At 47.9% G+C, this 12,584-nt stretch overlaps 1 protein-coding gene across 2 annotated transcripts in view; it reads right to left on the bottom strand.

The window, feature by feature from the left end:
* LOC106748061 (RNA-binding protein Musashi homolog Rbp6) overlaps positions 1–6,909 on the bottom strand; it is a 728,960-nt gene extending 722,051 nt beyond the window's left edge. For both annotated transcript variants that reach the window (XM_014626258.1, XM_014626262.1), the window contains exons 1-2: positions 6,831–6,909; positions 2,566–2,606 (exon numbers count right to left, since the gene is read on the bottom strand). In XM_014626258.1, the coding sequence (XP_014481744.1) occupies positions 2,566–2,606; positions 6,831–6,895 (106 nt within the window). In that variant the 5' untranslated portion in view covers positions 6,896–6,909. The remainder of the gene's footprint in view (positions 1–2,565; positions 2,607–6,830) is intronic.
* Between the last annotated feature and the right edge of the window lie 5,675 nt (positions 6,910–12,584).

Below are 12,584 nucleotides of genomic sequence, written 5' to 3'. Positions count from 1 at the left end.
CCCCCCTCCCGTATTTCGCTCGAAAAGTTACGTGTACCGACGTCCTGTACGCCGCCGGCAAAGTTGATAAAAGTTATTCGTTTACAACCTACGCAGACGGGCTCGCTCGGAGAAAGAGCGAGGTTGTGGCGTGAAAAGCGAGCGAGGAAGCGGCGAGAAACGAGTGAGATGGAGGTATGACTTACGCAACAACAGCAAATAACGCTAATGAGCTCGCTCCTCGTATTCTTTCAGGCGAGAACCTCTCTCTCTCTCTCTCTCTCTGCTCGGAAAGAACTCAATGCTGAGGAAGAACCGTTGCTACAAAATCCAACCGCCGTATACGTAATCGCGTCTTTTAGAGGACGACATCGCGTATTGTATACGAGTGTATCTCTAAGAGATACTATATAAGCCGTATATTGTGTACTGCGATATAACAGAAATGTCTCGCGAATAAAGATAGATAGAATAATAATGAGAATAACAATGAGAAACAGCGATAAAAGTAATAAATATAACGAAAATAGTACTATCGATTTTATTAAATCATGTTCATTATTTATCATCATAATTCTTCGTGATATTTTGACGAAGTATCAACGAATAGGACTGATATATTATGATTACTGCGAGCATATTTACCGTGAAATAATCGTCTTCGCGAATTTCCATAGCAATTTGATCCGGTGGATTGCCGCGGCACGTATAAAATGCGATGTGCCGTCACGGCAAAGTGTAGGAACGAATACTACTGAGGTCGTCAGCAACATCTTTCGTGAACGCAGCGCGAATGCAGGTAGCAGCGAGGGGTGATTAGGATTAGCACGCGTGCATGAGCATCATCAAGCCGACCCGATTAGATATCGCGAAAAAGCCGACGAGAATGCACGACCGTCATAAGCATTCTGGAAAATGCGACCGCGCGTCCCCGAGCATCTCCGTTCGTCCGTTTCGTAATGCGCTTCCTCCGCATGGTATCATTACGCGACTGTGTATCGCGTATCATTATTGCGTCAACATAATAAAGTTTACCGTAACATCACGAAACAGAAAGAGGGGAATCGGGAGCCATTATTCGGATCCCCAAGTCACTTTTGTATCGCTCTCTCGACGCGAAAATATATTCTCTTTCGCTCGCCTTGTTTTCGTCGCAACGAAAGAATACAAAAAGCTGTCTACGTAACGTTATTCGACACGTCGAAATGTATCGGTAGATCGTATCATCATCAGTTCTGAAAACTCACTGCTGTGAAAAATGCAAAAACACGAGTAACGTCGCGTAATAAAGGTTATCAATTTTCGTTATTTTCCATACAATGCGAAATTCTCTTTACTGAAAATGCTCCACGTTTTGCGCGGACTGCAGAAATTCAACTGTTCAGATTCTCCCGTCACCGTGTTCTTGCGTCGCTTCTTAAACGCTAAAGAGAGATTTCGAAAATGCTTTGTGCTGTGGAAAGAGGAACGTGGCGAAAGTATGAGATAATACGAAGCTTCCCATGTGTCACTGTTTGAGAAACCGCGAAATGTGTCAACGGACGTAATCTTTCGTTCTTTACAAGGTGCTGCGTAAATTGACGAAAAACGCGGGTGGCGTTGTGTAACGAGAAACTTGGCATTAAGTTCCGCAATTTTTCGGTACGTGATATTTTTGCGCGTTTAAGCAAAAAGACACCTTCCAGAGATGATACATGGCGACGCTCTCCGTCTCACAAAATAACGTTACACACACATACACACACACGCCGAGTTGTAAAACTCACGCGGAAAATATAAAATTTTGATAGTTCTAAAAGTTTCAGAAAGCATACTTTCCAACTTTTTATGGATGACGTTTTTCGTCACTTTTCCCGTCGCGGCACAGAGGAATACGTAGGACTATAAAACAGTGAGTGCAAATGCTCTTAAAGCGCCGTCGAAATTTCCCGCGATCGGCATCAAACGATAACAATATCGAATATTTTGTAGCACTGCTCGATATTTTTTTTTTCCAGAGAAGAGTCGAAATTATTTTTCCCAGCGCGGCACCATTTTCAGTGTTCGATACTCGAACGGCCATTCTTGTTTTGTAAGCAAAATGCCATTTCATCAACTCAATCGACAAGACACTCGACGACAACGACAAACGCGGTGCGGATGCATGCAAGGCGCGACAGCCTCGCGAACTTCGCTCTACGGAAGAATTCACGATGATTGTGGAAAATCCGTTACCCGTATTCCGGTCAGTAATGACATACCCCCCGTAAAGAAGCCGCTTTTCAACTTGTTAACGATACTTGGCGGCGGCACTGCGCGAAAGAAAAACGCGTCGATGTACACAAGTCAGCGGATAATAAGCGTGACGTGCAGACGCGGCGCGCGGAAGGAGGTAATGTCCGCAACGGTAAGACTCTCGCGAACGGGACTCGTCTTCGGCCGGACGGACGGACGTCGGTCGCCGGCGTTGCGAGAGCTAGCTGAGAGGTAGGTAGATAGTAGGTAGGTAGGTAGATAGGTATGTATATCGCGTGATCGCGAGGGGATATCGTCGATCGACGAGGGGAGGGTCTCGTTCGATCGTCGTACTACATGTCTGCCACATACCTGGACTGGTTTGCCAAGACAGGCCGCCGATGAACATTTTCCTAGAAAAGAAAGACGATTCCATCAGGCACGCCGTCCGGCAGCGGGTCGTTGGCGGAAGAGGAAGCGGACGCGGAGAGACTGCCGGCAGAGGGTAACTTCCGGTTACTACTTTTGCAACCCCCTGCGCAGTCTCCCGCCCTCGGCGGCAGGTGTCACCACACATCAACCAACAATCGAACAACACCCGTTCTCTTCTTGCCACGCGAACACGTTTCACGCGACGCGCCCCGAAGAACGAATCTTCCGTGATCACGGCGACACAACGCGCGAGCTACACGCCTCCTCCTCCTTGGACCGGCGCCTCCGTATCCTTGCCTTCTTCTTCGCGAGCGGTTCCAGCCGGATCAGCCGCTCACCGATCGGTCGATCGTCCGACCTTTCGCTACTTTTCTCTCTCACACACACACACACTCCGAGGGGAGGTTCCATCCACCTTGAATTCACGTCGCTGGGGGGAAGGACTCCGACTCACGATTTATCTTATACCTGCGAAAAATCGACGGAAGAAACGAATCGATGGAGAATGCTAATCAGACCCGAGCGACACTGACCTATATGAAGACGCCTCGTGATCGCCGTTTTACCGTTTCGAGCAACGCCTGAGAGGGGCCCTCGCATATTTCGATCGCGAGGTTCTAAAACTGAAGCCCATAAGTCCACAAATCTAACAGCTATTACGCAAAAACCAGCGAAGCTTTAACGACCGAATTAATTACATTCGTGTGGAGCGCTGCCTCGTGTCGAGAAGGTTCCTAGCGCGAACACGCGCCGCTTATCGATCACCACACTCCGAGAGGCGGATTTTCCGCCTGCTAACTGCTTTACGACTTCGTCATAAAGGATCGATGGAGAATCCACGTGATTGCTAATTACCGGTCCGCGCCGAGGGAGCTACGTGCGTTTGCTCAAAAACTTTATGACAATCCTCCTCCGCCGCCTCCGCCGCCATAAAGAGCTTCGGATGAAGACCTCGCTCTATCAAGGTCGTCGGACGATAAAAAGCGCTTCGACGGCTTTTTAGATCGGCCGCGAACCGGTCCGCGAATAATCCATCCAATCGGGAAGATCGCCAGCGGCGGGCGCGGCGTAATCGCCGGGTCTCCGAGGAAGAGAATCGCGCACTTCTCGCGCGCGCCGACCTATCCATCGGCGACCATAATTGAACCACGTACGCGTCATTAATTAGCCGGCTTAAGTATCCGTCAGCGTGCGTCGATAAGGAAACGACCTCCCACCCTTTTCATTCATGACTTCCCCCTTCGTCCTTCCGCCACGCACGCGGAGGGAGCCCCCACTCCGCGGGGACTGCTCGCGCGCTGCTCTTCATCATCATCGTCGTCGTCGTTGTCGTCGCAAATAATCGCGCTTCACATTATTACACGGCGAGATAACGCTCCCCGCTTGGACGTGGACGTAATCACGTGGTGGCGCATTTGAACATCGATTTTCCCGAGCCGCAATATAGCCATCTTCCTCCCACGCGTTCCCTCTCGCCCTCTCTCTCTCTCCCTCCTTCCTCCGCCCGCTGCCATACCGCTCGCCTTCTCTCTATAGCTCTCTTTATCTCTCTCTCTCTCTCTCTCTCTCTCTATACCTCTATCCACCTATTCATCCAGATCCTCCCAATTGGAAAAATCAAAGTGGGCTACCGTTTCCTAGCGGGTAATCATCGCAAGAGTTGAGCAACTCTGGAACGGATGTCATCACAAATCATTTCGAACAACTTACTGTTCTTAACGCAAATGTCATCGAGAATTTACATTTTCCGGATAGAGAGAGAGAGAGAGAGAGAGAGAGGCATTTCCGGGAAGACCGAGATTAATGGAGATTCTCGATATCCCGACGTTGTTGTGTAATGTTTTGCCTTGACGTCTTGCGATTTCAGTCGATATTATTTAGTGTCGCACGTGCCGAACAGACCGGCGCAGAAAATACATGTACATCTGGTCTGTACGCTTACGCGCTTGTTTTTTTAGAGAAAAGTATCGAGATACACCCATGTAGTATTCCAATGTATATTCGAGAACCTAAACACGTAAAGAGTTGTCGATATCGTATTCGTTGTGTCGTATTGTCAGTTCGTCCGTATTGTCAATTTCCGTTTGGATCATCTCTAAGTATATTTATACTACGGCGTACACATCCGATATCGATTCGGGAGGCATGCGCTCCGAGAGTTTCGCTTAAGAATTTTGTTCTCAGTCTGCAATGAATCATGTATCGGAAGCTACCGTGGACCGCGCAAACAAGTTCCGGCTTCAACGTGGATATGATCAGCTAAATCAATCGCCTGTATATATCAAGTCGACTTAAAAAAAATATTGTTCCGAGAAATTGGAGTGCTCGATAAATTCGAGAGTATATACTCAGGATATGTTTATCTTCTGTGTAAATATATATTTTTATACACTAAATGTTCCGGAGTCATTCAAGAGAACATAAACACGCATTCGTAAAATATTGCAGTTTCTCGGTGTCATCGAAGATAAAAATCAGACGGCAGATTTTCACCGCGCGACCTTCGAGAATCCGCGATTTTTCCTTGCGAGAAACGATCGAGCGCGTGACAGTTGCACGTGGTAAGAGGATCCCCGGAGAAGAACACCGATATCCTTCGTTACATCGCGACCGTCAGCGTACGAGTTCAGAGTACGAGTCAATCGATGCCGTCGACCAAACTCGGACACCATCTAATGAACATCGCATTTGACACAGAGCGATCTAACGAGTGCTAATCGACTGGGTAACTCGCGCTAATGACGGCCAATAACGCGTTCACCTACAAACATGGACAAAACGCCGGGACGAGACCGTTGCGCGTTTTACCGAACATCGAATATACCACGTATTGGATGGACATTAAATCGACCACTGCGCGACCTAGCGAATATCATTCGGAATCGGCTCGGTATTCCGCGGTCGTCATAATCAACGATCTAATCAGTTTATCGTGCACAACTGAAGGTGGGCAAAATCCTCACGTATTACTTCAAACAGCGGAGCTCTCGTCGGACGAACGTTAAATCCAGACACAAACAATCCAGCGGGATGGAATCGATTCGATACCTCGCTATCGCCTTAGTCAGCGACATGATGTAATCAATTCGTCAAACACAAACGAAGCTGAACGAAATCGTCGCGTGTCCTCCACCAAACCTCAAATATACCGGATGAATGTGAAATCGACTAGCTGGCTATCAATCGATCGTTCGATCGATAAGACGAATGCCAAAACCCGAGACGCGAAATCACCATTGCACCTCCCTCTTTCTCTCTCTCTCTCTCTCTTCCGCGAGGTGCGTCCACCGCGCCTCTGTTTCCTCGGAGCGAGAATCACGTGACATGACCACGCGTGATCTCGCCGCCGGAAGAGTCGGTCCACCACGTGGCCATCGCGAGGCGCGGTCTTCACGTGTGGTATTCCGAGATTTTCGCGTTCTTTCGACGCTGCGAAGTACAGCCGGCGGCCGTAGGCGGCTGGCGGCGGATTCGAAGGTGGCGGCGTCCTCCTCCTCGTCCTCCCTCCTTCTTCCCATTCATCCGACCCTCTCCNCATTCATCCGACCCTCTCCCCCACCCCCACACCCGCCCCCGCCGGCGCGAGGGGGTATCAGACGCTGAAAGAAGGCGCCACCGGTCCGAGGAGAGGCACGCATATTCACGCGCCCGGCAAACATAAACACCATGCGTGTCGCGAGCTCCATGGCGGCAATCGCATTCTCGTCGTCAACGGCACCCGCTCAGGCCGAGACCACGGCGAAGAGGCCCGACCCGCTTGGGAATCGCGATCGACATTATAACCGGCACTGGCACGGAGCAGGGAAACAGGAAACACAAGCTTTTCCGAGGACGAGCGATCGCCGCGCGACATCATATCAACGCACTGAGAACGAAAGCGCTCCATTTTCTCCTTCCCGCCCCTTCACCCGATCCTTTTTCTCCTTTCACACTCTCCCACGCATCTACGCATACATACATTTTCTCTCTTGCACCCATGCTCTCTCTCTCTCTCTCTCTCTCTTTTTCGCTCCCTCTTTCACTCTATCTCTCTTTCTCTCCCTCTCACTCGTTCTCCCTCCCTCCCTCGTGTGGTCGATCGTTGATGGTCGATGTGGTGGAACGTTTCGGGGTTGCCTGGGGGTTGTAAACGGAGTCGAGCCGCCGTTCACGTGGTGGACGGTGACAGCCTCTCGCACACCCCTATTTTCCCTCTTTCTCCGTACCCTGGATCGTTCGGCACCTCGGCGGGCGAGCCACTCGCTACGATCTCCTGGTTCTGGGACTCCATAGCGACGCGCGGCGCACGATTATTTGTCGTCGTCGTCGCGAGGCTTTCGCGTGCCCGGGGTGGAAGCGACCGCGTTCGCCGAGTCTGCTCGCGTATCCGTCCGGGGTGGCGGTAGTGGTGCTGCTGCTGGTGGTAGTGGTGGTTGTTGTTATTGATGTTGTTGTTGTTGTTGTTGCTACTGTCGCGGACGGTGTCGTCGTCGGTGCTGATCTCGTCGCCGACGGCAGCGGCGAGCGTCGTCGTGACGATACTCGTGACGTGCGAGGGGGTGGTTTCACGACGCGCGCGAGACTTCCCCCGGAACTTACTCGTCACCGGTGCTCCGATTTGCGTTTCGGAGCTTCCTCGTGCGGCTACTTTCCCTCCGTCTCTCTCTCTCTCCCTCTATCTCCTTCCCTCTCTCTTGTTCACTCGCTCTCTCCCTTTCGCCCTTTCTACCCCTCAGTCACTCCACAATCACGGAGGGTGGCGCGTACAGTGATGATCGCGCGGCACTACGACAGGAGCGCGATTATCGACGGCGAGGAAGGCGTGCGTACGGGTTTAAAGGTCAGGATACCCGCGCTTGTCGCGCCGAATCACGACGATGACGATGACGACGACAACGGCGGCGGCGTGGATGACGACAACGACGAGGAGGACGAGGATGATGACGACGACTAATAGAGCACACGAGGAAAAAAGGCTGTCGACCTCTCGCTTGCTCTCTCCGACTCTGGTGTTACTCTTGCCTCGTCTCCCTTCGCGAATTACTTTCTCCTCTTTCTCTCTCGCTCGCTCTCTTCCTCTCTCCGCACTCTCCTCACACTACCGACTACTAAAAACTAAGGAGAAGGTGAGAGGTTACGTGGCTGCGCGGTACGGCGACTACTGATGACGGGCGGCGGCCGGTACTCGGACGTGCGACGCGCTCTGCGAGAGGTTCGACGCGACACTGCGCTCTTGGAGCGGGGCGGGGGGAAGGGGCGCCGCGGGGAAAGGGGCATGTGGCGGCGGCGGCAGCAGCATCGGCGGCGGCAACGGCGGCGGTGACGGCGGCGGCGGTGGTGGAGGTGGCGGGGAACGGCGGTATCAGTGCGACGGAGGTGGAAGAGAATATCGCGCTTGCGTCGTCCCCACTCGAGGTATCAGCCGCCAAGGGGCGGAGGGGAACGTCACGAGCGCGTACCCGCCTCCGGTGGCGGTCTGCTCGCCTGCTCGCTCGCTCGCTAGCGGGTAGCGCTAGCTGCTAGCACTAACGTTAGCGCGAACGGCGGAACGGAACGGAGATAGAGGTGTAATAGAGAGAAAAATAGAGCGTGAGAGGAAGAGAGAGAGAGAGAGAGAACGACGGATAGAGAGGAAGGGAAGAAGAAAGAGGAGAGGGCGAGCGGGGTGATCGCGAAAAAGTCGGACCACCCGCGCGCCTGCACTACTTGCTCCACTTCCTCGCCTCCGCGTGACCGGCGATCGAAAGAGCAACCCTCGCGCGAGTAACGCGAACGAATGTGTTTTGCAAAATTTATTTCGCCTCTCAACGTCCTTCATCTACATTTTCATTCTGTGATCATATCTGCTTTTTATGCCGGCCGCAAGAGAATGTTTAAAATACGATTGCCGCGCGTGTTTGGAGGAAATAGAAATAGAAGACGCGATGATAAGATAATACGCGATTACGCGATATAGCATTATATAGAACGGTTCTAGTGAGTCGGTACTAGTCAGAAGACGACGCCTAAGAATCGCACTGCAGTATCTTGTCGCGTGATAATTGAAAAAGGAAAATTGAAACGAGACGCATCACGCTACGTGTGCAATCGCGCCAGCGCGATTCAACGTTTGGATCATTTTTATACGAATGCCGTTTTATATCAATATATACGCATAAATATATATTGATGTCTGTGATTAAAATAAGATTGATGACTTTACGTCATTGATAACTCAAAAATATGTAGATATCTCGTCCGTTCTCCTTCTGCAAATAGCACAAACGTCTTATATCTTTTCTCGATTACATTGATTTATGCAGATTCCTGTGTCTGCCTCGCGTTTCATCGTTCTACTCAATTGCATGAAAAAAACCAGCGGAAGTGACTGTCGACCTACTGCCAGAGTATGGAAAGCAAGGGGTTAATAGTTGCCCCGTTTCTCTCGTTCGTGTACATCTCACCCCCTGTCGACTATTAATTTGCCTTTCAATGCAGTGCCGGTGATTATCGATTTGATCGGTCGAAACCTCCGGCAGCATTTTTGCTCCCTTCTAAAGTTTATCGGACCGCGTGTGTTTCCACTAGTTTTAATAGAACCGTCGAATGTGTGAGCGGTTCGTTTGTGCAACATATCATTCCCAGCCGTTTGCCTTTCGATATGACGTCGACCTAATCGAATTTTCTACGCGATCGTACGATTTACCCAGCGCTGGGTGATAACGCGATCGTTCGCGATAATTTGCAATTGGCATTTCTTTGGTGAAATATCGGAACAATAGCTTAATGAACTCAAAACTGCGTACCGAATGTCGATACCGCGTAAAAACGTTTCAGCGGGTCGAATATAAAAAATACGGATGTCGGGAATACTGTTAAATTAATTCTTATTATCTGATTAATCTTAAGGTAAACATCAACTGGGCAGAAATTTTGTTCGATGCGTGTATAACTGTAAAAGTAAACTGATATATATTAATCTGCGCGACGCGCAGCGTGACAGGGCTTGATGTTAAAAAATCGTCTTCTATTAATCGTATTTAAAATTCATATAGCATATTTTGTACGTGCAGATTTAGACTGTTGCGATGCGCAGTATGACATTTTTTCCTCGTACTATACATCGTTGTTCGTACTTAATTTCATCCGTCAAAGGAAAGCCGGCTGAACATGCTTCACTCGAAACGACAGAGGAAGGATCCGGTCGATAAAAAAAAACGGGTAAACCCGATTAAACGATAAATTTAGTCCGATACACGCGAAAATTTATGTACAAATATTTCAAACGTATTAATAAACGTGTCGCGTCAAGCAACACGTAGCAATCGTCGTCATATTTGCAGGACTAATTAAATTAACGCAGCTCGTATAAACGATTTTCGCGACCTGTATTGACCTATTGCTATACTCAATGGCTCGTGAGGGTGACATACATCGCGACACACGGAAATGGTAATTTAACACACGGTATCGACACGTGTCACATTATATGCCTCGCGTATTATTTTTATTACACTCGTCACGTTTCTTAGAATTTCGCGCCCGATCGACGCGTCCTGAATTAATTGCGCGATTACGATTATTCGTAACATAATTTCGAATCAGCGATATTCGCATCGTCGGTGGTCAGTTTATCGATTAGAGCCTCGTGATATATTCCGAGCTAGAAACAAATCAACCGACTTTAACAATAACGGAAATAATAGATGGAATTTGAACGATGACTCCGAATATGATTTGAGTAAAAATACATCGCACCACGACGCGAATAATCCGCTTGGTGAACGTTCCGTGCAGCTACTGACGAGTACTGAATTCATCGTATAATTAGTCGACAAATTGATCGTGTTACTCGATTATCTTACTTGATAAAATCTCCCATTATATTCTTCGCGACCGCGTTGGCGCACACTCCGTCGTGGAAAATGGACTGCGTGTGCGCACACACGCACACACATGTTCTTTCAAGATAGAAGGTTGTCAGTTGCTCGTTACACCGTTCCGACGCAATATTTCTTCCCACAATCTTATCCGCGGAACAATAACTGATGATCGCACGAGATTCTTACACGCACCAAGAAACGTCCTCCTCTTTCCCTCTTTCTCTCGTTATTCTTATCTGTCGGAACGAAGAATGGGATATCAAAAGGAGCAAGATGTAGTCGGGTGGAATCGCGTCGAGGATAATCGCCTTAACTGAAAGTGAAACGTAGGGATGCTTCAACATTCCTATCTTTCTAGTCATGCTGAAGAGATTACACATGAAAATGCGGATTAGTAAGTCCCCGCGATCCTCGCGATTTCTCCACGTACGCGAGGCGAATTTTGAAGTTGATCGGATCACGCGAGCGAATTTATAAAACTCGGAGATTCCAGAGGACAGCGAGGCGGACGAAGATTCGCGAGAAATCGTTATTCACAATAAGTAGTCGCGAAGGACTCCCCAGGCTGAAGCTGTCGCAATCGTGACCGTCTGCTCCTGATGATATATCCCACGGGGTCGTCGGGAACTTGCCAATCACTATTCGGGGATTTACGCCGTCCCCGAAGTGACCTCGCGGCAGCTCATACAGAATCGTTCTAAGCCGTGACATCGCCCGACTGTAGTGCATCCTTCGGCCAAAGGTCCGTGATCGCGCTCGCCGCGTCGGATTTGCATAATACGAGGGCGAGAGGAAGTGTATGTGTGTGTATATGTGTGTGAGAGAGAGAGAGAGAATCGCGATTTCGTGGCACACATGTCACGTGGCGCGCGGTGGACATGCACGTACCTTGAGGGATCAAAATTCGTCGTGCGAAATGCGATCGCAAATCCCGCAAACGACTCTAAGTCGAGCAAGTTTGACGGTAAATTCGACGGACCGACCGATAATTTCGCACGGATTGATTTATGATTGGTGAATTCTTGAAGATCCTTTTTTTCGTGAAAATTTAAAGGGGATTGTGATTACGGGATTATCTGACGTGGGAGATCTCGCAGAGAGAGATTCTCGAGTTGCGAAATTAAATTTCCAGAATGTCTTCATTATCATCTTAGACGTTTCCCGCGTTCGAGATAAAATCACATTTTTCTGATGTTGAAGTGTCGCCGCGGGCCAAAAAGCGTCGGTTTTCAGATACTCGCGCGCACTCGTGAGTGCGAAATAAAGGATGCTATGAAGATGATAGTGCCGTAAGCAGACCGTAAGGATGTCGATCAAATTTTTATCGACTTTCCACACCTCGTCGTACTTCGCTTTTTACGTGTAGCCCCTCGCTATACGGACAATTTTTACGCCAACATTATCGACAGATTTATGAAGTCAATTCCGAATGCCGTCAATTCCATATGCCATCTTAAATAGCGGAATGTGCTTAACGTCTCCATATTAAAAGGTTTAATGATAATTGCGAGAGTTGAAGCAATGTTCTGTCTTTAAATACGAAACAGATATTAAATGATAATTGAAATGTACATTATGTTCCACGCAAAAAAAAGTGTTAGAATCAAGTGAACATAATTATCAATTTTTTTTATTTTTTAAATCGAGTAATATATATCTCTCAATTTAAATATATTTTTTAATAACTTGTAAATACTTATTTGAACGCACTAATACATTAATTTGTAAATAAATCACAATGTAAATATAAAATGGTTCTAAATTTAAAAAAGAATATTTACTAGAATTATATAATATTGATTTTCCATTGAAGAAACCCAGTTTTTTTATATAGATTTAGATTTTTTGTCCAGGGAGTAAATATTTTCTAAAAATAAATTCTGGTATTTTCAATATTATTAATAATTTCTGGTATTTTCAATATTATAAATTTAATATTTGTCACAATTGTTTTAACACATACAAATAAATGCCTAATTATACGAAAGAAATATATTTTATATAATCAATATAATATTTTTACTTCTAGTAAACATTTGCTAAGGAATATTTCAGTAATCTAATTTGGTCAAATAAATATTACTTGAACGATGGCACTTTTTTCGGTGCAGAAATAGC

Source organism: Dinoponera quadriceps, unplaced genomic scaffold, assembly GCF_001313825.1.
Source record: "Dinoponera quadriceps isolate SergipeBrazil2010 unplaced genomic scaffold, ASM131382v1 scaffold163, whole genome shotgun sequence".
NCBI classification, from domain to species: domain Eukaryota; kingdom Metazoa; phylum Arthropoda; class Insecta; order Hymenoptera; family Formicidae; genus Dinoponera; species Dinoponera quadriceps.
This window is presented reverse-complemented; position numbering and strand designations above follow the sequence as displayed.